At 43.4% G+C, this 24344-nt stretch overlaps 1 protein-coding gene across 1 annotated transcript in view; it reads left to right on the forward strand.

The window, feature by feature from the left end:
- The first annotated feature begins 1141 nt into the window (after window positions 1–1141).
- Window positions 1142–24344, forward strand: part of med13a (mediator complex subunit 13a) — a 75217-nt gene continuing 52014 nt past the window's right edge. Inside the window, exons 1-3 of the mRNA XM_087847030.1 lie at window positions 1142–1773; window positions 8135–8369; window positions 21877–22045. Of these exons, the coding sequence (XP_087703156.1) occupies window positions 1708–1773; window positions 8135–8369; window positions 21877–22045 (470 nt within the window). The 5' untranslated portion in view covers window positions 1142–1707. The remainder of the gene's footprint in view (window positions 1774–8134; window positions 8370–21876; window positions 22046–24344) is intronic.

Below are 24344 nucleotides of genomic sequence, written 5' to 3' on the forward strand. Positions count from 1 at the left end.
AACTTGGATCCTGGCTGGATGAGATCAGAGGTGCAGGATTTAGAAGTCTATCTAGATGTCAATCTATTACTCTGTACTTCAGACAATTTAAAGTGGAAGTTCTTTAAAGCTTTTCTTACAGAGAAGAATTTGAAAAGAACATACAGTAATTACCCTGGTCTGTGTGCTGTAGTTGGTGGTACTCAAATGCAACACTCCCTGAACCCTATCAGGGCTCCCTGTCAGATGGTGTGATGAGTAGAGATGTGGCCTTTTTATAGTGAGCGATGTATTTGCTTGGATCTTACGGTTCTCTTGTTTCAAACCTAATGAAACACCCTACAGTGTAACTTTACTCTCTCTTTGATTTGGAATTTGTATAAACAAACAGCATCCTTAACGACACACTTTAGGAAGACTGTGTGGAACATCCTCTGCTATATTGCAACGGCATCAACAACGATTTTTATTTCATTTATTCATGAATTGAACTTTTGCTTCTTACATTTCTTTCACGTGTTGCATTCCTGCAGTGCAGCGCCTTATAAATATGAGATTTGACTGCTTTCATTTCGTCGCTCGAGCTACACAATGTTTAACTACTGCTTTGAATAAAGTAAAAAAAAAAAAAGAATTCGCATCAATTCTTTTTGGTCGTGCATTTCAATTGCAAGTGCAACATCACATGCGCTAGGTGGTGCACTGTGTAAGTGAGCAAGTTTATAGGGTTTGATCATTAGTAACAAAATCTGTTGCTCAGTAGCGCCACTTGCGCTGGCCCAGCGGCAATACCTATCAGTCTTGTGTTATTACAGCCCTCATGACCACGACAGTGTCAAAGCAACTGCACTAAAAGCGAAAGTCGTTGTCGTGACTTTCAAAGTAAGACGTCCATGAGCGGTAAAAAAAATTTTGCAGGCTCTCTTTTGACATGTTGCATGTGAAAAACAAACAAATGCATTATTTTGGTGAATAAATAGAAATCCCACATGCAATAATTATAGTGTTCAATATCTTTTTCATAACCACGTGTTTATGATATTACTGCAATTGTGAAGAGGAATAATTGCATGCTTTTATTTTTCCGGAAGTGCACCTTACAGTCTGACGCGTGTCTGCACGTGGACGGCTAACTTGCCAAAGATTTGACCACGAATGAGCCAATAGGCTGTGGAAGGCAGAGTTGTCCCTGTGGCCGCCATTAAAGAAAGGAATCCATGAATTCAAATGGAAACCAACAGGAACCGAGGCTGAAATAATGATCGAAATAATCGTTAAAATATAGGCCGGTGCCAGAATTCGAGAGGTTGCTACAGGATGTGTTTCGATTTTAGGCTAAATTTTGCGATGGAGGAGTGAGACAGGACGTTTTTATTTTTTTAAGCGGAGACCGTTTTAGGGCTAAGGGGGAGGGGGAGAGTTGCTTCTTTGCTCTCCTTTTCTTTTTGTTTTATGAACATTTTTCGCTTCCTTGAACGCGGTTTTACTGTGTGCTTTTGACATGTCGACTTAAAGACCACGCTGTCTTTTTTATCCGCTTTTATCTCCGGTGGGAGGAAACTGTAATCGGAAGGTTGTTGAATTAACTATCCTCCAGCCAAATGTTAGAAAAAATATTTCTCGCTGATTAAGCCTGTACATCTTAGAAAACACCGATCCGCAAATTGTTTTTATTTTAATTTCCCGGGAAGTGAAATGATGGAGAGTTGGATTTCGCAGTGAAGAAGGATGAGTTCTTGTTTTGTACCAAACGGGGCCAGCTTGGAGGATTGCCATTCCAATCTATTCTGTCTGGTAAGAGATTTAAAACTAAAGGAAAGCAGCCATTTTTAACTAGCTGAACGGGGGCTAAGCTAACGCTAGCCACAGAGGCATCAGTTGATAGCAGCTTAGCTAGGCTTACGGCCCTGTCGAAGCTGGCATCGTTTTAGGACAACAAGGTGTCCCACTTTGCTAATATTACCGCGTACGCTTGTTTTTTTTAGTAAGTTTGGCCCCAGGTGTGACAGCTTGCCTATTATAATCTTCTTTCCATTACATTTCCGTTTCCCAGTTCACAAACAACACACTTGAGGTTAACGCTAGTGGCTTGCAAAGCTTCATTTACTTTATGTCATAAGACACACACACACATACAGAGCAGCATATAATCTTGTTAGCATGGAAATAAATGTTGTGCATTTTACTGCCAGAGGCAGGACCGTGCTGCCCAGAGTGGAGTTGTAGCACTTTCTCTCCTTTCGCCTCAACACCTTGTTTATTATTAACTTGCTGCCTCTTTCGCGTCGCATTTCCACTGTGTTTTATCGAGTGTTGACCCGTAAACCAAACATTTCATGGACTTCAGTTTGTGGCGTTTAGTCAGAGTCTGACGCTGTGGTGCCTTTGAATACTATTTTCCTCCCCGTGTGTGTGTTTGTGTGGCACTGACAACTCCTGGATGAAAGAATGCCGTTGCCCAACTTCCAGAGCCTGTCGATAGAAACACGCCCCTTAATAAGTCTTGTCTCGAAAGCTCTTTCCTTTTAACAGGCATGTTACTGATATTACCGCCGCAGTTGTCTGTTTGCAACCACTTATGTATTATGTCATCATCTTGTTTATTGGTGGATTTAATCTCCTTGGACCTCATTTTCTAGTATTCACACCAACTAGGGCACAGGCCCCAGGCTGATTATATAATCTGTGGCATTCATCCCTGGGCACTACATCACACGGGGAAGCTACACACCTCAGCTACACCTAACTTTCTACACCTACCACCACCATCAGCATCTTGCCAGTTGTGGCTAGTTGGCATCACCCTAAATAGTTGTGGTTATGCTCCTAGCCGCTCAAAGCTCCCCAGTATTCTTTTAAATCCCGTGCACTAAGAGCCAATCGTGTGGTCTACAGTCTTAGCCACAGCAGCAAATGTAAAGGTGCTGCTTGAGCAGAGCGTCTCTGGGATAATCAGGAACACGGTCTGAATGTGTTTGTTGTTGCAGTTAATTGGCTTGTCAGCAGGCTTAACTCCAGTTTCACTTGTAGGTTAGCCGAGGAGCACAATGTGCTCGTCTCCAACCGCAGGAAATTGTTAATGTGATTGTCAAGTGCTGAAATGCACCCTTTAGAAAAAGGAGACTTCTCTTATAGATTAAATGGCATAGAAACCACTGTGTGGTGCAGTGGCAAGGCTGCAAAGTGCATAGATTGTGACTCAGTTTGTTAATGTTATTATTAGAGTTATTATATTATTATTACATGAAAACGTCAAACAAGAAGTGAGCCTACAAGTGCATCACAAGTAATTCTGACACAGAATCTAGCATAATAACAGTTGAGTGAAATATTACACTGTTCTTACCACAAATTGACACAGCTGTCCACCCCCTAAAGGTAACGTTTCGCTGCAGAAAATCCCCACTCTCTCAGTACTACTCTGTTGGGTCGATTGTGTGTGCTGAACTCATAATTACAATGTTTACGACAGCACTTGAAGGCAGCGTTGGCTACAGTGTACAGGCGAGATAGAGGCTGGTAGTTGTGGTGCTGTGCCTGTCTGGCTGACATTTTCCTGCACACTGAGACTAAGCATAACACCACTGCTGTTATGACTCACTTACTGAACAGACTCCACTTTGTGGTTTTATGGTGAAAGAATGCGAAGACTTTGTGGTAGTCTCTCCCCCCCGTTCATTTTTCCGTGGATACTCTCCTCTGGAGTATGATACTACTTGTTGCATGCTGTTTTTTCTTTTTTCTTCTTGGCATTTTTAAAGTGGGCTTACTTGGAATAACTCAGAGTGTAAGGTAAATTTATCTGTTCCTCCACTATGAAACACAATTGCGGCTGCCTTGTTGTGAAATTTATAGTTGGACCTGCGATACATTTATGAGCTGGAGAAGGCTGTAAACTCTAAAGAACCACTTGGCAGAGATCTTCCTTTCAGCGATGTGCATCAGTTGAAACTGATTGAATTTTTGCATTCGCCTGAACTCGAAATGCAAACTCACACTTGGTAGTTTCAGGTTTGTTTCCTGACAGAGTTAACGGTGGGAGAGGGGCTTGCTATGAAAGGAGCATATGTGGTATGATTAGTGAAGCTTCACCTGTTGCTTGTCTCTTATCTTGAAAGGCATCTGCTCGAACACAGTGTTCCCATACCAAGACCCAGAACTCTTAAGTTGCTGGAGGGAAGGTGAGCAGCTGGCAAAAGCAGGGGTCATAACCTCCCCTGAGCACGCATCACCTCAGGCAAGCTTCCTGCCTGTATCCACTGGCTTTTTGGCCTTAGCTTCCCTCGTAATGCAGCAGTGTGATTTTTCTGGTTTGGCATATGAAAGACAAAACTTCTCGTGACCCACATCGCCTACGCTGCTGGGACATCTGTATAAGCTGCTGCTCACATACCTGAGCATTTACTAAGACACAGATGGGCGCCTGAAATGTTCAAGGCACACTCGTGCACACAGCCGGGACAGCATGAATGTTGGAAGGAAATACAGATATCCTTGGCATCCCCTGTTCTTTTTTTTTTCTTGCGCACACACACACAAGCTGCAACTAATTTATTTTGAAAGCACAGACAGAACAATTGCAGAAGGCACATTTATCCTTGATAGAGCAGTCTGCCTGTTGGATATTGTTGATGGGAGGCAAAGTACTGATGTGTCCGGCCTTCAGTCTCTTGCCTCTTGAAGCTCAGGAGAATCTAAGGACAAAGGGAAATATGTGGTTTGATTTAGTACACTGTCACATGTGTTTTGTGTCAGGTTAAAGACTGTTATGACAGCTAAGACAAAACAGGGAAACAAACTGTAAGCAGGCTGACTGAAGGTTTGAACTACATGAGTTGCAAATGTAATTTAACACCAGTGTAATTCCTAACTGATGTAGCCAACTGTGCATCTGTGCACCCTGAGAGATTACTTGTTTAAGAAACAGGTTGTATAAAAGCCTTCCACATGTTGTTTAAAGGTTGCGCTCAAACTCAAACGACAGAACGTCACTGGCCAGCAGTGCTGCCGAGAACTTTATCACATGCACACAGAGACGATTTGATCATCTATAAATGCAAAGATGGACTTTTAGCATTTGATGTTGTGGTGTTTGAAGAATTATAATTTACATTCGTCTTCATTGAGTCCATCCGTTATGAATCAGCAGTAGAACTATTTGGCTTACTTCCCGTCTAAACAAAGCAGATTCTGCTTGACATCTTGCAGGAGGAGACTGGTTTTTATTACTAAGTGGCTTGAGACATCTTCTTATCCGATTCTTCCCAGTAAGCTTAGTGGGTACAGATGTGTCGATAAAATAGAGCTGCTTTTTGTGGTCTTTGCTTGGCAATCCTATTGTCAGTGGAATAGACCAGAGGAACTCCCCCTCTGCACGTTGAGTAGCTCGGTCCATGTTACGTTAGGGTTCAAGTCAAAATTTTTCGTTTATTTCGTTTGTGTAAGAAAATGTGTCCACGGACAGATATGAAGCCATAGCAGAAACATTTGCTAAGGGTTCACTTAACGCGTTGCATAAGTTGTCCTACACTGTGGACAAGCTTCATCAAACTCAGCACCGTAGTTTTTGACTAACAGCATTTCACTGTTGAACCGATTCACCATATTTTCACCTTCTAGATAAGGATGAGGCTGTGATAACATTGACAGCCCTGTTAAGTTGTTGCATTGTGTAACAGGGATCATTTATTGCAAAGTAAATAAAAGAATAGAGGAGGCTGCAGCAGTTTGATAAAGTTTCTGTTAATCATAAAGTCGCATATCAAGGTTTGGAAGTGTCAGATTTAAAAAAACAAAAACATGCACGAAGGCAGGCAGTTACTTTTTCACTGAAACAATTTGTGTGTGTGGTGTTTTTAACTTTTATTATTCTGAGTTGTAATTTGATTGCAAACTGCACATTAACCTCAGTACAAGAAAGTGTGTAACAAACAGCTGATGGCTGCAGCTGCAGAGTAAGATGAAAATGTTCTGTTTCATTCATTCATTCATGTTTTAGCAGTGACTTTGGCATTAGCAGGTAGAGTTAACCAACTGTTTAATCTTCTCAGCTGATCAGTTTTTATGCATTTAAGTGCAACACAGTATAGTTAAGCCTCTTTTTTTTTTTTTTTTAAGGAAATTGTCAGAAATACATTTTCACTTAATTGACTAAATATTAATGATCTTTATTGTTTTATTATAGATTACAACCGCTTAATTGCCTGTGAATGTAATACTTATGTGAAAGAACAGAGTAGGAAGTGATTAGATAGAAGAGCCCTGTAGCCACTATGTAAATCCAGGGAAGGCTTTTTATTGCTTGCTTGCTTAAGATAACTCAGCAATAGCAAAATGTCAAGGTAATGCTTATTCCAGTTGTGTTTTCAGTGTTTCTCCACAGAAGGCTCGACAGTTATCTAAACAAATCTCACAGGAAATATTTCAGATGGTGCAAGTATCTGGAAAAGATAATCATACAAACTGTATTGGCATTAATTCATTATTGCCAACATACCGAGAAACTTGTCTGAGTAACGGCTGATGTGCCGCGACCGACTTGCAGACTGTGTGCAGCACATAATCACTTCTAAATGTGTGAAACCAATATGGATGAGTGTGAGAGGCCTGTAATAAAATCTGTAGTGCACTCAAGACCAAAACCTTTTATATGGTGAAATGCACAATGCCATGGGGGACAGGCCACGGTCAGTAAGCTGATGAGGGCTGTTCACTTGCTAATTGCCTATCTGTACTGCCTATGATCTGGTTTCACAGTTAACCGTTGTCTTCGCCCTCCCTTTGCATTGTGTGCACAGATGTTTCCGAGCGAGGTGCAGGTGTAAAGAAGCGCTTCTCGCACTCCAGCAGGAAGGAGCGGCCTAACTGCTGCAGCTCTGTTACACACAGTTGTACACAGACCCGTTTCTGCTGTTTAAATCTTGGAGTTTGTCCTCAGCATGTGCAGCTGCTTTGAATTCCCCAGGAGTCTGCTTGTGCATCAGAGACCATGGGGTTTTGATCATACATGACTATAAAGCAACCTCGGGCTTTTTTGTGTTTGACTCTCGGTTTAGTGGTGGAGCTTGTCTGTATTTGAACAAGCAGCCAGGCTGTTTGTTGCTTGCTGTATCATATAGCGAGCGTTTACAGGATTCCTACTTAAACTGATGTTTTTTTTTATTCTTTTCTGCTTGTGGGTGGAAATATTCATGGTGTCTTGATCTCCTAACTTGTTGTTGTGATCCAACTCGGCCCCAGCTGACACAACACAATGCCTCCCTGTCCCAGCTAACACCATAACGCTAACGCCACTGCTTGACCACAACCGCTGGTAATCACTTGCTCTGGCTCAGCGCCTTTGCACTTGAATTAGGACGTCCCTTGAACTGTAATGGCTTAATTGGTTGAATATACAGACAGACAGACAGCTTGCCAACTCGGCCAGAACGAAATGAAACTAAATGGTGGGAAGATGAACAGTCTGTGTTGTCGAAGATTACTTAAAATGATGTGCCCCTAAGGCATTGTGTGTGTATTTTTTTATGGTAGTTAGCACGTGTGCATGTGTTTAGGTAGACATGGGTAGTCAGTCAGCGCTTGGGTGATAAGCTGCAGCGGCAGCCAGCAGCAGAGCGTAATGTTCCTGTTTTAACACTTAATAACCCCACCAGTGATTTACTGCCTATGAGGCTTTTTCCTGTGTGTTTTGTTCTCTTTATAAAAGCCAGACAGTGTTTATAGAAAGCGCCCCCCCCCCCCCCCCCCCCCCCCACACACACACACACACACACACAGTACTCACCAATAATGAGGATTAAGCTGGTGAGACCACATTTACCAGCATTAGTTTTCTCCTGAGTGTTTCCAACATGTCTTTCATGATCACTTTGAAAGCAGCTGAAACATTAAGTACAAGATCTTTTACAGAAACGGTCGAATGTCCCACTTTGTTTGCGGCTGTTTCTCGTTTGCGTCTGTAGCGAAATGTTTTCTCCTTCCGGTCTCGACAGCATGGGGTGTTGTCAGGATAGTTAGGGGGTGAAAACCCCCATAAAAGAGGATTAATACTTACTCTTAACACTCTGCTCACCACATGTTTCCTCAGAGGTGCTGAGTGGGTCCCAAAGCAGCGACTCTGCACACTAACAGTTTCTCTCTCTCTCCTGTCTTGCAGGCTGACTTGACAGGGATCAAATGGAAGAGGTTTGTGTGGCAGGGTCCCACCTCTGCACCAATCCTCTTCCCGGTGACGGAGGAGGACCCCATCCTGTGCAGCTTCAGTCGCTGCCTGAAGGCTGATATACTAAGCGTGTGGAGGAGATGCCAGCAGCAGGGTCGGAGGGAGCTTTGGCTCTTCTGGTGGGGTGACGACCCAAACTTTGCTGATCTCATCCACAACGAGCTTGCAGGTGGGAACTCTTTTGCATACACAGAAGTGCCATTAATGTGAATAAATAAGCAATGCATGTTACATTTAATGTTTAGGTGCATTGCATTTCTGAAGCTTCCTCTCTCTATGAAGGTCGGAGTCAGTTATAGGATAATAGCCAGATTAGTAACAGAGTTCAGAGGAGCAGGGCTGTTTGATAAAGAGATGCCCCTTACAGTTTAAGAGCAGTTCATTTACACTACTGCAGAAAGACGAACAGATAGTGTGGCAAGTTGTTTGGTTTTCTTTTAGATGATGATTGAGTAAAAGTGGAATGTTCTTTTATTTTGTCAGAGAAATGACTCTGACAAAACGCTATTGTAGGAATATGAAATTCTACTTCTGCTGCCTCTGTCAGACTGAGCCAAGGTTGCATAGCTAAATGAGTAATGGCTGTAAAAGATAGCAGAAAGTGTCGAGGACTCGCAGCTTGTGTAACAGAAGCACTTGAACATGCATCCCCCTATCAAGAAACGTTATTGGTTGTACAATGAAAAATGATACAGATGTCACCGCTTGATTGTCAGGTAGGCACACGGGAGGTACGCTGAAATTGCGAGTCTCAGGCAAGTGTCGCTATCTGTAATCCTACACCTCCGTAGTGCCCCCACCCTTTGCCCTTCTCTGACTGATAACCCAGCCAGACTGGTAGTGCCAACATCTGCAGGGCTAACTCCCTCTCCCCGGAGACACTGGGCATCACGCTGTGTTATTATTACTTGTGTGTTTAAAACAGGGTTAACATGTCTGAGTGGTCCTAAGGAATCAGCAGCGAACAAGGAAGTTGGAAGTCACATGTCACCGTTTTGCACAGGGTTAACAAAAAAGGAAGAAGGTATAAGAAGCAGAGCAGGGGCAGCCATGCATGCACCCCCACCCCTGACCCTGCTCTGCTTCTTATTTAACTTTTTTTTAGTAATAGTGCAATTACTGGTGGAAGATGGGAAAAGGCCATCTTTATGCATGCTCTCTGCCATGTAGATTGCAGTTTGGAGTCTGAGCTAAATACAGCCTGTCTGTGACTCCCCCCCCCCCCCCCCCCCCCCCCCCCCCATTATGGGACATTGTGCCTGAAGTAGCCTCAATATGGGAGCTGAAGGCTGCAACGGGCAGCACATTTAACTCTTAACAGGTCCTGGTAGTAACCCAAAGTGTTTGGCTCAGGTCCTCTGATGTAGGCTGCTGGGGTCACTGCAGATTAAACATATTTAGTGTTTCAGGAGATGATGTTAGGTAATCAGATATTTCTAGAAAACCTGGACTGCTATTTTTCCTTCCAGGTATTTTAACACCAAAACGATGAATCATGTTTTTGCAGGACTCTCGGCAGCTCTTCTTTTAGTTGTGGTGTTATTTGAATTTTTAATTAACCTCCATTGTGCCTTTTCCTCTTGGGACTAATCTTGACACGGACAGTCATAGAGGTTTTTTGCCCCTTCCTTGTCTTTGGGTCTTTTCGTGGGGCTGGGCCTGTGACAGCTCTGTACCATTAATGCCAGCGCTGAGCGTGTGAGCACTTGCAGCAGTCCTGAACAACAACTGTTGCCACTCAGACAAAACCGCCTCATTGCCACTGGTAGAAGTGGAAACAAGAGGCAAATGCCGCGTTCTGTTTGAAGTCGGAAATCGGAATCTCCGAGTTTTCAGTCAGAATTTACAACTGGAACACCCGATCAAGTCAGAGAAGCCGCATGAACCCTGACTTAAGAGTCCAAGATGGCAGCAGTGCATGTAAACATGCTGCTGTTTGTGTCTGACTGGTTAATTAAGACACACAGAGCACTAACCAGCCTCTCTCCATCAACGTGCTGCAGGAGTGTTGTACTGCCAGCATGAATGGCTTCACCCTTCTGAGGAGCAATATCAGTTTTCCTTGCTTTCCCATTTTTTTGCTATGGGAATGCACTTAAACTGAGAATGATGTCACTTTGAGGCAAATGTGTTGCTTCAAATGAAACTTTGTCAGAAGTTTTCTTTGGGGTTGCAAATTCAACAAGTCAACCCCAAATTTCTAAAGCTGCATCTTTCCAAACTGCTGCAGCATCTTGTTGCAGCGTTTTATAACCCACCTGCACATGTCTGCGTTCCTGTTCTGACGTATCGTAAAGAAGCGACGGGATTGTACGCTCCCGTCTTCAGCCCAGCGCACGGTTACATAAATTGCTTGAAAATTGCTGCGCGGGAAAACTTCTCAGTTCCCAGATTCCAGGTTTTATTCATTTCAGCTCGCAACAGAAAGTCAATTGAATGTTAATAAAGTAGAAACTGATCATCCTGAACACCAGGACACCAGCTCGAGCTGAGTGTGGGTCTCTGTTCAGGTGTCCCAGAGCAAGCAGGGTGATGAAGGAACACTTGTGTTTATGGACTCCTCTGGGTCCCCTCCCTGTTGAGGTGCGAATTGACAGATAACTCCAACCTGTGCGTTCAACTGGAATGTCACAACTGTTGTCGCCTTTTAAGCGCCACACTCTCTCTGTTCTCTTTTCTTTGCAGGGCTCGCAAAATCGCTAGCCCGACGTCCCGGGGCTAGCGATTTTTCCAGTCGGGCTACCAAAATCTAACTCAGCCCTGCCCGTCGGGCTATCATAGGAAGGAAAATATATGTCTATGCTTTTGCATTCTTTCGCCAATGTAGCTGAGTAATTATGTCATTGGCATCGGTGAGCCACTGTCAATATGTGACATATTGAAATCGCGTTTGAATTTGCGCTTGCTTTTTGCTTTCACTTTCATTTTGCGATCGCGCGAACGGTGTGTAGAGAGCAGCAGCACTGACTGGTGAGTGACAGATTGATTGCGCACCAATTCCTCTGACATCGTCTAATCACTCATTAGCTAACCATTCAAATGCGACAAGTCAAATCTCTGGCAGCAAGCTTAAACACGTGAGAGGTTGAGTGCGCAAAAAAATCGCTGACCGTTATGTAAGTACGTGTGTAAAAGCAGCAGGATTTACGCAGGTATTTTAGTTCTGCTCAGCTAAATAAGACGGGTCAGGGTGAAGAAGGGACAGCCAAAGAAAAGCTTACCACAAAACGGAAAAGTTATGACAAATCAGACAATGAGGCAAAAAGAAAGTGCAGCTTTATGGTTTCATGGACAAAAGAATTTCTGTGGCTGGAATATGACGAGCTAAATAACATGATGTTCTGCCAGGTGTGTTGTGAGTTTCATTTGATTTCTGAGTCGACAAGCGCCTTTGTTACTGGGACCAGTAATTTTAAGAAAGGCCCCATTAGAACCCATGAGAAATGCAAGAAATGCATTATTGCTCAGTCTGCAATATCTTTCCCAGAACAAACAGCAATTGCAAAAAACATACTAAAAAAAAACCCTGAAAAATCTGTTTAGAACAGTGTACTATGTTGCAAAGAGTGAACTACCACTGGCAAAATTTAGCAGTCTTTGCAAACTTCAAAAAGCAAACGTCCTAGATCTTGGTTCCACTTATTTCTTACTTGTGACTTCAGTGGAAATTTCAAATTCAGGATCTGACACAGACTGATTTATGTTCTACACAGTTCTTACAAATTCATAGAAATTTCTGTTCAATTTGAACCAAGTATTTGAGTTGATGTTTGTAATTTTTATACAGTTGTTGTGATTTGCATTTTAACAATATTTTTTGATTAATTTTGGAGGTGAGAGATTAATTTTGTTTCTCCTGTAACAATATTCCGTTACAATATTATACATTAAAGTATAATATTGTAACGGAAACAAAACATAAAAAAATGCTTTCTTTTTTATTCGGGCTACTTAAATTTATTTTGGGCTACCAAAAATGGAAGAATGCCTGCCCGAAGGGCTACCAGAGATTTTGAAATTTTGCGAGCCCTGCTTTGGCATCTTGGGAATTTGAAAAAGCTTTATTTTCTTTTTGTTTTTTTCCCCAGCCTCTATTTTTTTTGTCTTTAGTGCAATGTTGGCGGTAAACATGAAAATCCGCTCTTGTCCTTTCATTTCAGCAGCTGAAATGGCGCTTGCTCATTCCCCCACACCCTCCTTTCCACCCTCATTAGATTAGCAGCCTGTGAAAGTCTTTTAATTTTGAGCAAGTGCCATTTCTGTATACCAGTGTGCCAGTAATCCCTTCTCTCCAGGGAGATGAGGGGAGAAGGAGTGAGCCAGAGAGATGGGAGTAGTGAAGGGCGGAAAACTTAAGGGATCTTTTAACGTCAGACTCTTAATCACCATTGAAGGAACGTAAGGGGAACAAACCACCAAGCCCCTTTTCCACACTGTTGGACAACCCGCGTTGCTTGCACTTACACAACGAGAAAACTAATTCTAATCTTCCCCTGGCCACGCACAGAAATTATTCCCAACAAGTGAATGCCATTGCTGAATTAAACCCCCCCCCCCCCCCCCTCCCCCGCCCCAACTGGGTTAGTATAGGCATGTATTCTTATGCAAATGCAGTGCTCTCTTCATCGTCGTCTCCCCCTCAAAAGCTGGTGGAGTCTCCTGACCAGGGGCAACCAGAGCGAAAGATAAATGCCTGCCTTTTCCTCCTCTCAAAGACCCACTGATCTTTCTTCTTCTTCTTTTTTTCCTGTTTTGCATAGAAATTAGGGAGTGGATGTCTGTCTGTGAGGGTAATTGCTCCATTGCACATTTGTCCTCAGTCTCCACTAGCTCGCTCAGGTCCTCTTTCTCTGCAAACCAAGTCCCACCGAGGCTTCTGCTGCCAGCAGCCTGACACCACGTTTCTCTGGGGTGATTCCAAGTTCAGTTCCCCCAGCTGAACGTGACCGTAGAGTCGGTGGAGCTGCACTCACATATCAGATTTTACATTTTTACATTTCCATGTTACGTTTAAGCTGAAAAAGAATAACTGAATAGTTAAGTTTAACTTCAGTGTTGCTGATGTCTGCCTCCGAGTCGACAGATTTCAAATCGAAATGATCTGTTTCTGCTGTCCAGAGCGGATTATCAGCGGCCCCTCTCTGCTTCGGTCATCGGTGGCCCCACATCTATTCATTACTGGGTGCTGGGTTAGATCCTTGAAGAGAGGAGAGACGATGGGGGAGGGGAGGCGGGGAGGTTGCGTTTACAATGCCCACCTCCTCCGTCGGTTTGATGATGAACACACTGAGACGTGTTCAGCGACGGAGGGAAGAAAAGTGCAATTTAGCAGCGCTCTGTGGGCTTGTTTTTGCACTCATCATCTAACAGTTGTTTAGATTTTTTCGCTGTTACGCTGTAATGTGTTTCTAGCTTTGCCAAACTTTCGGAGGATTTTCTTTTGTTGTCGTCTGATGACTTTTGTCTGTGTTTGAATCAAGGATGAAATCAAAACAAGCCTGCTTCGCACCTCAGGGCAGAATCTCCAGTTCCAAAGGGCATATTTCAGTAGTCGGTGAGGGTCTGTTAGCTGAAAGTTTCGCTTTCTTACAGGTCGGCCTAACCCCCCACCCCCCCTCTCTGTGAAGATCTCTCCACTGCGTATTTATTGAACTGCCCTCAGATCTGTGACAGGTGCTCTGTTTGAAGCACTTCCTGCAGAATACAGATGCATGTTGACAATATTCACAAAATTCAAATATTAAGACTTGTGTTTGAATTACACGCCCTCATTATTTAAGTACCATTGATTCGTTAAACTCCCCATTGTGAGTTTAAAGGTTGCCTCTGCTGTTCATTTTCTGTAAGCCACATTGTAGCGAACGGCATTAATTAGGGTCATTTTTTCAAGGTAAATGTGGGATGTTTCATACGTGACATCACCAGAAGACTTTGTAATGTAAAATGATTTTCTTTGAGATTAAATTACAAATGAGTCCAAACAGATGCTGTTGGTTACTGACGTGTGATTGGTTTAAAGCAGGGCTCACCCTTTTGAAATTGCTCTGAGCTGATTTATTCTGTGTAGCGTGCTGATGCATTGCATGTGGTAGCCTATAAGTGGCTTTTTGCAATCTGAATTAGACAGATGTGTTTATAAAAGCAACACTTTTATTAGATTCAGTAAATTTCCGTTACATTAAGCTCAGTCCCTCGTCATTTTTTCCTTGCAGTTGCCTGGTTTGAAAGACGTGGTTGAGACTTGCGTCTGTCCAGGATCATATGCATACGTCGCAGTCGTAGTCCTAGCACAAACATGACGAGCCATCCGTCATGTGAACGTCTGACTCTGCGGACTAAGATTGTAACGGCATATTTTCTCACTTGGATAGTGACAGAGGTGATGACACGACTTGTGATGCAGATTCAGTCCCACGATGATGTAAGGCCAATTGTAAATGCTGTAGCCCAGTGGATGCCCCAGGCAAGGATTCAGAAAGGAGAAACGCCACTCACTCTTTTAGAATTTCCCAAAATTGAGGCGGACAGCCCGTGAAAGTCAGACTGAATTTTGAAATCTCCACGCTTTAGCTGTAAACATGAACAAAGAGTCCACAGAAGCTTTGAAGTGGAGAGTGGTTGGCGCACAATTTAGAAAGGAAACATTGTTTCTTTTTCTTTTTTTGGACTGTGTGATTGAAAGTTAATGTCCTACAGATACTATAAAAGTTGCATTTTGTATCTAATGATGCTATAAAAGGATGTTTAATGGAAATACTTCTTGATCGCTACCAAATCCTTCTGCCCACACATGCGGTAGATTTGTTGAGCTGTACGCTGGGGATGTATAGTGGAGATTATTAGTTACACTTGGTTAACCCTAATTTGGGCTTTTGGTCCCCTCTTCCTTTAAAGGTGGTTCTACACTCGAGTGTGTAATGCAGAGATTGATGAATAGATAAACCCAGAGCAGGTCTTATGGAGGAAAAAGTGGAAGAGGCCGACGGCTTTTTGTGCTCGGGGATCAATTTTCCAGGGCTAATCTCCTGCCTGTGAACCACCCTCCGCTTCCCTCTTTTCCTCCTGCTCCATCTCCCTCGGCCGCGCTCTCTGATGGATCTCCTTTGGCTGGCACGGCACAGGGACTCGGCCATGCATGCAGCTCTGGCCCATGGGTGCACTCTTCCCTCTCTTCTCTCTCAATCCCTCTTTTCCCTCTCTGTTCAAGAAATATTCATTAATTAGTAATGGAGACTTTACAGAGCACTGCTGGTTCTCTCTTTCCTTGCAGATAAGGATGAATGGAGGGAGAAAGTGGAAAGAGAGGAGAGAACCTTTTGGCCAGACTTGGTTAGAATACCCCTGAGCACAGTTGATCACAAGCCATTAATCTTGCTGTTTAATGACTGACTGCTGCCCTAATTGCTTATATACACAGTTGAACATATGTGTGGGTGGGAGAGGGGCCTGTGAAATATATAAATAAATACTTTTGCACATTTTGGTGCTTTTTGGTTTACTGTTACTTCACTGGTTACTGCATCATAGTAAGGAGAAAAATGGGCCAGGCCTCACTCTTTTTTTTCACTCTGCAGTTATAATTGGTAGGTTAAATAGAAGCGCGAATAGTGAAAAGTTTTCTCAGTTACATGAGACTGATCTCAGTCAATGTCAGGTGCAGTTTAACAGCAAAGAATGTGAAATGTTCATATTTAACCTTTAAAGCTGGCCAAACGTTTCAGCCTTCAGTTTGCTTCAACTCACAATGCCCTTCTCTGTTTTTGTAAACACAGAGGACACGCCTCATCATCTGTGATGGCCGAGTTTCTGCTTGTCATTAGTTTGTATTTCCTCTGCAACGGTTAAAGCTCTTTCCAAAAGCCTCGACAGTCTCTGGCAGGTTACACTGAGCTGAACTAACATTTTTAGTGCTTTTTATATCTGAGAGACTCGATATAAATGGATTGCTAGCATAGCAACATTAAGACAAAAAAACAAAGCAGACTTTTAAGCTCCTACGTCAGCATAAGAGCGATGGAGAAGCCTCGGACAGTTTGGCTCGTGGGGCAGAAAACTTTGCACCGAGCGGTTCGGCCCTTGTGTTCCAGCTTGTGTTTCTTTTCTATAGAAGTAGATGTGAGTTTGCCTGATACTGATGAGCTCCTGTGCTTCTGCCTGAGAGCTTTTATAAAGGTCAACTCATCTGGGTCTGCTGCACAGGAGGCAGAGACATGAAAGTGTCCGAACCATCAGCTGAGCCCATAAATCTTTGTCTAAACGAGGCCACTCATCTTTCACCCCCATGTGCTGACCACCGCCCACCATGCGCCACATGTGCGCTCGTTGATCTGCCAGAAAGCTGGAATTTTGGACAAGTGCACATTTATCATGGTTTGGGAAATATTTAGAGTATTTTTCTTTATTTTCAGAGTCATTTCCAGTCAAAGATGCCAAACATTTTTCAGATGGGAGGATTTGATACTTTGTCCTCTAAAGTGAAGCTGATGTGAAAACGAGCAAATCGGTTAAATAAATGTAACGAATATTTTTATAAATAGTGATTTGTCAGTTAAGTGAGAAAATATTGTTGCTTGTTCCATCTGGTGTTTGCTGTTTTTGTTTATGGAACAGTTCAGTGTGTTCTGCAACTCGTCGCCTTGACTGTGACCTTTGCACGGTGTGAAGTGGATGTTAAGTTACTTCAAGTGTCACTTTGCGCTCTTACATAGTCTCACCACTTCTTTTAAATTAAAGCTGTGCTGTTTGCATATAGTTTGTCATCTATTGGGAGTAAAAGTGGTTACCTCATAACATGTCTTTATCCTGTCTTCCTTCTCTCACCCCAACCAATCACAGCAGATGGCCCCGCCCCTCCCTGAGCCTGGTTCTGCTGGAGGTTTCTTCCTGTTAAAAGGGAGTTTTTCCTTCCCACTGTCGCCAAAGTGCTGCTCATAGGGGGTCATATGATTGTTGGGTTTTTCTCTGTATCTATGAAGCGCCTTGAGGCGACTTTTGTTGTGATTTGGCGCTATATAAATAAAACTGAATTGAAGCCGCTGTGTTTTTCTTTTTTAGATACTTGATGTGGATTAATGTTAATGAGAGCTGAGGCTTCTGTTCTTGCTTTTGTCCCAAACAAGGCTAATGGCTGTCGCTCAGGGACCCAGGATGACACGTACAGAGAGGAAAGCAAACACATTTGGGGATTTGTTTAAGTCTTTTTGAAATGATTTGGTATTAATCTCCCCCTTTCTTCTCACAGGTTGTGGCAATGCAGATGTGCATTTCATGCTGGTAGAGCCCAAGGTTGGAAGTTTGGTTTCCTTCCTTCCTTATTTTTGTTTTTAAACGTGATCGTCTCTTTTGGTTGAGAGAGGCAGACTGGTAGACTTTGAGCAGAAAGTTTTAGTGTCTGTCTGAAGTATATTGCAGCGGGCATTGCATGATGAGCACGAGGTCGTTAAAAACACTTGAAGCAAACCAGATGTCTGTTTAAGAGCTACTTGGCGCTGGAGGGAAGGGACAGGCGACGGGGAGGAGGACGTACGGGGCAAATGTGGGTCTTGGCAGAGAAAAGCAAATGGGATAACCATGGCGGTCTTTACAGAGGAGGCCTGAAGTGGGACTGGAGGTTTAAGCACTTACTTTGATGTTTTCACGATTTTCCCGTCTTTTGAACGTTATCAGTCTCAATGATCTGTCTTGAATCCTTGATTTTGGCCTAAATCCTATTTTGTTTTTTCCCCCTCAAGTCCTTATTTTAATCTGCCATCAGTGCCTCAGTTAGTCGGCTTTCTTTAGTTGCTGACTCTTTGCCCTCTCGCCTGTAATACCTCTTTAGGATGGCCTAAAGACCAGATGCTAAATCGCTGAAAGCAGGCTCGTGTTAAGAAAAGATCCTTTTTGTCTGTTTATGTCCACATTTTCTAGAAAGTTCATGACTTTATGTTGTTGTTGATATATTTTTAATCCATTGTTAGTTAATTTTTAATGGGGAAATTGCTGTTTTCCTGCCCATTTCCTGCCTTCGCCGTACTTTTCTGTGTTCCTGATCTTATCCCTGAAGATATGTGTGCACCTGATGAATTAGTTTGTTTCTCTGAAAATCGTTGGGAGCATAACCCCTTTACTTGGCAGCCAGCCTGAGGGTGTTTTTCTTTTGCTCGGCTGTAATGATTTAAAGGCTAGCCGGAGCTGAAGTTGACTGGATTTGATTGTGTTGGTAATATTTTCCTTCTGAATTGGGCATCTTTTACATGGCAGGCAGATGTTGCATCCTCGCTTTTCTGGAGTTCAGTAAGCTACAAGCTCTCAGCATCTTAAACCTGCCAAGATGGCATAGAGCCTGTCTCATTCAAGAAAGGAAGCCAGTGTAATTTCCCATGTGAATCACCTTGCAATCATTTTAATTTAAAATGTCGTTACCTGAACTCGCATTAGAACAGCAAGCCAAGAGTTGGCTTAATAATTCAATAAAATTTTGATTAACTTGCTTCTGGGCTGACTCGTAGCGCTCTGGCACACGGCGAGCTGATGTGAAGGTGGGTCACACTTGGTGTTTGTTTCGACTGCGCTCACGCAGAGACGGCACACTCGGGGAGATGTTTGCTGCAGACTTGACTGAAAGGAGCTTAAGTGCTGTAAGATGTGAGCAGTGGCTGTTAATGAGATTAGGTCGGCATTCAGGCCAACACTGAATGTGAATCACAAAGCAGCTCTGATACGGGCCTGATCGTGCATTTCTTCATCCAGCGTGGCTGGATGGGGTGTAATGGGTGTCTTGTTTTATTTCAGTTAGACATGCAGACCAATTAAATACAGGCCTGTGCTTTTACGAGTAGGACAGCATCAGGTGAACACTGTAGCTAGGACTGTTTTAGGGCATTGTGGGCAAAAGTGATTCTCACCACTGGGCAACGAAGCTCTGATTCTGTTATCAAATTTCATTTGTAGCAGCTGTGCAAGAATAACAAGGGCAGCGCTTTTCAAATTCTTTTGCTGCCTCCAGGTCTCCACAAAGCTCTAATAGGTGAAAAAACCACACCTGACTTTTTGTAACCGAAGCTGCGGCATCACGCCGACACGTTGCTGTTGCATCGTAATCAGCCTGCGCACGGGTAACGGTGATGTCATTATCTCTTAAGGAATTCCCCCCTCGTCTGTTTTCATTCCTGAGACGTCTCTTTCTTAAAAAGCTTTCCGCGATAAACATTACACCCCATCAGCAGAGTGTTTACAGCCGCGCACGTGCATCGTGTGGAGTCGGCGATTACTTTTCAGGAAGAGTTTGTGAGGAGGAGCCTTATTGGCAGGCGAAAGCAGCGCAGGCATCATCTTATTATTAGAGGTGGTTTGAAGTAATAATTCATGTCACTGAGACGTGTAGTAAATTTGTCAGGTTTGAAAGCGAATGGTGGAAGGGAAAGAATCAGAGTGCATGAAAGGACGAGGAGTCGAGAGGAGGAGGATTCAGGTGCCGAATCATCATAAGGCTGATTCAGCGTTTGCATGCAGGAGCGTTTCTGCCATGCAAAGGAATGTTTTAATTTTAATAACAGTAAGAAAGTAGATGGGTGTATAAATATACTGGACCGATAGTGGTCACGTGTGCAACATTCTGAGCAAGACGATGTTTAGTAAAGTCACTTTGCAGCATGCGTGTGACATTTAAGTTGCTTTTTACTCTTTGCCTGAGAGTAACTTGGGTTCCTACCTGCTGCTGTTTGTGGGCGCACTGAGCGAGTTAAAAGGGAGTTGTTGGAGTCTGGAGATCCCTGCTCATCAAGAAACGGCATCACACACAAACTGTTTTATTTAACCCTTTAAGACCTACCATAGAACCAAGTCCGCCAGAATTTATATTATATGTTTACATGCTGTGGAGCCATTTTTGGGAGCATTTCAAGTTGCTATACATCAATACAACCATTACAGTCTAAATTTTAATAATATGTCTGCATTAAGTGCATAGTAATTACATAAATTGCAAAAAAGTGCAATAAACTACAAAAAAATGTAAAATCGTTTTTGTTTTTTAACATATATTTCTAGTTAGAGAAATTTAAGAGGCTTATCCCTCAAAACTGTAAATACAAAAAAGTTGCACAAAATAGTTTCCCACCACAGGAAATTTATTTTGAGTGTCTTCATAGTTTTATTTTTGAAATACACCAATTTTTATACACTGCAGGAAAAACGAAAATAAATATTATAATGCAAATTTACAAAAAAGCAGCATATGCATCAAAATAAACTATTTCCAGCAGTGCAATATGAGTCCTAAGCATCCCAGAAACCACACAGAAAGTCATAAAGTCAAACATAACTTTTAAAAACACCAGTATAGGCTCATGAGGCCCTGATGGTAAAAAACTACATTTCCGCGAAAATGACGTCACTTCCGGTTTCGGGCAGGTCATGGCGGACATGCAAAAGTTCACGCTGATGAACGTAGGAAGTGTTATGAACAGCTGATCGGATCGGCAAAGCGTGTTTCTGGAATATTATGTTTTTGTTGCTGCAAGTGCTTTTTATGCAGTTTTTACAAAACTATATGTGGAAGGAAACTGTGACCGAGGACAAGCTGATGGCATAAGATGTAAGTACAACTCCTCCGGTTTCATATGCAAAAAACATTATTGCGCTAGCTCACGTGGTTGCAGAGCTACCGGGATTTAAAAATAGTTACGCAAAACATAGCGTGCTGCTCTGACCGGCTTTAAAGGGTTAAGGGGGAACTGGTGGACGTAATGGTCACAGGCAGTGAGTAGCAACGTGAATACAGCAAACATCTGCAATTTTTTTTTTTTAAAAACGAGAAGAAGTGAAGTCTCGGTTTTTCCCCAGTGACCTGAAAACAAAACTGGAGTTCTGTTGAACTGTGAATTGTGCTCTTCCACTCCTGAACCCTGGTACTAAACACAGAACATCTGAAACCTCCACCACCTGAAAGCATGCAGCGGCAGCAGGTTTCTCCCTCTCAGTGATCGCACTCTTGTTTGCATGTACACGGCCTGTTTGCCATCTTTCTGACTGTTTTGCATTCCAGGAAATGTTTAATTTCTGTGGCAGAAATGTCTCTGCGTCCAGACTGTGACAAACATCACGTCACAAGACTAACCCGGTCTCCTCTAGTGGCTAAATATGAATTCACACCGCTGGTGTGATTGGTTGCCACGCGTCAGTTTATTTGACAGTCTGTGATGCTGCAGGCTGTTTGATAATGACATCTATAGAACGAAAGGGACATTTAGTCAGCGTGAGGTTTGTTGTGAAGTCGTGGACACGGTGTGCTGTTTGTCAGAAGTTTCTACACATTCAGCAGTGATGCCTTATTAAAAAATAAACACTTTCACAGCATTTATGTGTCACCCACTCTGAAGTCGAATCAGGTCATTCTGGGTGAGGAAACGTTTTTAGTGTAAACTCGTGTCGGGTGTGATGTGACGATATGTGTAGTTATGACAGTTGGCGTTGCCATATGTAATTTTGTAAACACTGATAAATCTCCTTATTAGTGACAGAGCCGTCTGATCGAGTGTAAGGCTGCTTCTCCTCAGCACAGCAGCGACGCGCTCTCCTGATTGACACGATTGATTGTTTGCCCTGCAGACTTCTTACTGTTTTCTCTATAAAAATGGTACGAGAGCACTCAAATCTTCACCTTTCTGATGGCTCTTTTCTGTTTTCTTTACCAGCCGAGGACGACGGGCTTTGGGAGAATGGCCCTTCCTACGAGTGTCGCACTCTGCTATTCAAAGCCATCCACAACTTGTTGGAGCGCTGCCTCATGAATCGCAGCTTTGTTCGCATCGGCAAGTGGTTTGTCAAACCCTACGAGAAAGATGAGAAGCCCATCAACAAGAGGTAAGCTGGCACTGCTTGTTGTCCTTATCCTCCTCTTTTTATTTCATAACATTGCCGTTTTGAGCGAGGCTGTGATGTGTTTGGGTGCAGCTGAGTGGGACGAGCCCTCACGTTAGTGGTTGTGTTCCCACTGTTCACTTGGCACGAACACATGCATTCGTGCGCTGGCTGTGGGGAGGAGCAGGTATCGGATAGTGTGGATCGTACCAGGGATTTCCTGTTGTGTTTTTGCTGCAGATCCTCTCAGTAAACATTGTGTTTGGGCTGTTTTTCATGTTTGGCATTTTGCTGGAACCAGAGCAAACAAAGGATCTGGCTTCATATGTGTTTGTTGATGTTTTGAAGCCTGGACTGACCTCAGTCCTGATGGGTGCATTTTTGCTGGGGAGGGGAGGAGGTACCCTTGTGCCAGCACCGTCTGTTTCCTTTCTCTCCTCTTACTCTGTGTGTGTGTGTGTGTGTGTGTGTGTGTGTGTGTGTGTGTGTGTGTGTGTGTGTGTGTGTGTGTGTGTGTTGTGTGCAGCTGAGGTGTCCTCCACCTCCTCGTTGCTATCTGCTGAGCTGGGTTTCTTGCCGTCTGTGTCAGAGGTCATTGATAACAGACAGAGACACGGCTAGTGAGGACAAAATGACCATAGCAGTTCTTCCCCACCAGCTACCCTCCTCATTGGAGGTCTTTGTAGAGAATGCTTTTAAAAACTGCAATCGTAATGTTAGCTGCTGACTAAGAGGAGTTGGTATGGTGCTTTTGGTCAGATTTTCCAGACAGCTGATCACGGGGCAGTGCAGCTATTTGATCTTGTGTAGGCACAGCCACGTTTGTTTGTGTTTGCGAGACATTTGCAGCGTCCAGGTTAGAAATTGTGTAAACTGTATCTGCTGCCAGCGTGTCGTTATCGCTGCCTCACTGTCGCATCTACTGTTTCACTCTCCTACATCTGCAGACAGTTACTGTTGTGTGGTAGCTTCATTTAAACACTGTTATAATAATAGACAAGATGGTACTGAAGATCAAGCAGCTCCTCTCTTGAGCTGTGCACATGCCCTGTTTTTAGCTCTGTCGCCTCTTTACCCAGTGCGCTGATGGCAGAGGGCCCCAGTCGAGGGGAAAAAACACAATGGTCTTTTCCTCTGCTCTGGAATTCACAGGCCACCCTCTGTCTGTGCGTCTGGCTTCGCCTCCCTCTCTTTCTCTCCCCTTCCCTCCATCCCCCTCTGCTGTCACGGAGCAGACTGGGCAGGTTATAAATAGTGGTGCAACTACCCTGAATCTCAGTTGTCGTCAAAGATTTTCTTTTCCTCCTCTCCTTTGGTGTGCAGTGCCCCAGCCGCGCTGGGATTTCAAAAAACACAAAAGGGTGACAGCGAAGTAACCGGGCTAGTGTCTGTAATGCTGTGCTGTTAGTTATTCATAAATGGCACTAGTAATGTTGAATGCAGAGCAGAGTCTGACTCTTATCCTTCTTTGCCTCTTGTCTCCATGGCAATATTGAAGCTTGCCCTATCAGTACTGTGATAGAGAACTGAGTGTTTACCCCTCGGGAGACCTGATCGTGGTGTGTAGCACGACTCGTTATGACTTATGTCAGTGCGCATATCCAACATCCTGGTTGATGACTGGTTGATTCCACTGGGAGTGAGTGGAGTCGGAGGGAATTCCCACTCTCATTGTCTTGTGAAAACTCGACTTAACTGTACAATGTTTAACTCCCGGATGCCCCCCACCCCAACTGTTGTAACACCATGTAGTTGGAATACTTGACACAGTCGATGTTTGCCAACATACGCACCTTGCTCTCCTTTCAGTGATGAGTAGGTACCTTTAATTTAGTGTGACTTTTTCTTCTAAAACACTAATCGACAAGCAAAAGCTAAAATATGAGAAAGATGGTAAGAAAACTGCAGGTGTGCACGGTCTTTGTAGCTGTAATCAGAGACGCTGTGTCCAGGAGATACTCATTGGATGCATTGTCTTATCTTTCATTTGGAGAGATTAATTAGGAGAACAGTAGTTTTAGAGATCTCCTCATTAACCCTTTAAAGCCGGTCAGAGCAGCACGCTCTGTTTTGCGTAACTATTTTTAAATCCCGGTAGCTCTGCAACCACGTGAGCTAGCACAAAAAATTTTTTTGCATATGAAACCGGAGGAGTTGTACTTGCATCTTATGCCATCAGCTTGTCCTCGGTCACAGTTTCCTTCCACATATAGCTTTGCAAAAACTGCATAAAAAGCACTTGCAGCAACAAAAACATAATATTCCAGAAACACGCTTTGCTGATCCGATCAGCTGTTTGTAA

This window comes from Neolamprologus brichardi, chromosome 10, assembly GCF_056152115.1.
Source record: "Neolamprologus brichardi isolate AB-2024 chromosome 10, ASM5615211v1, whole genome shotgun sequence".
Lineage (NCBI taxonomy): Eukaryota > Metazoa > Chordata > Actinopteri > Cichliformes > Cichlidae > Neolamprologus > Neolamprologus brichardi.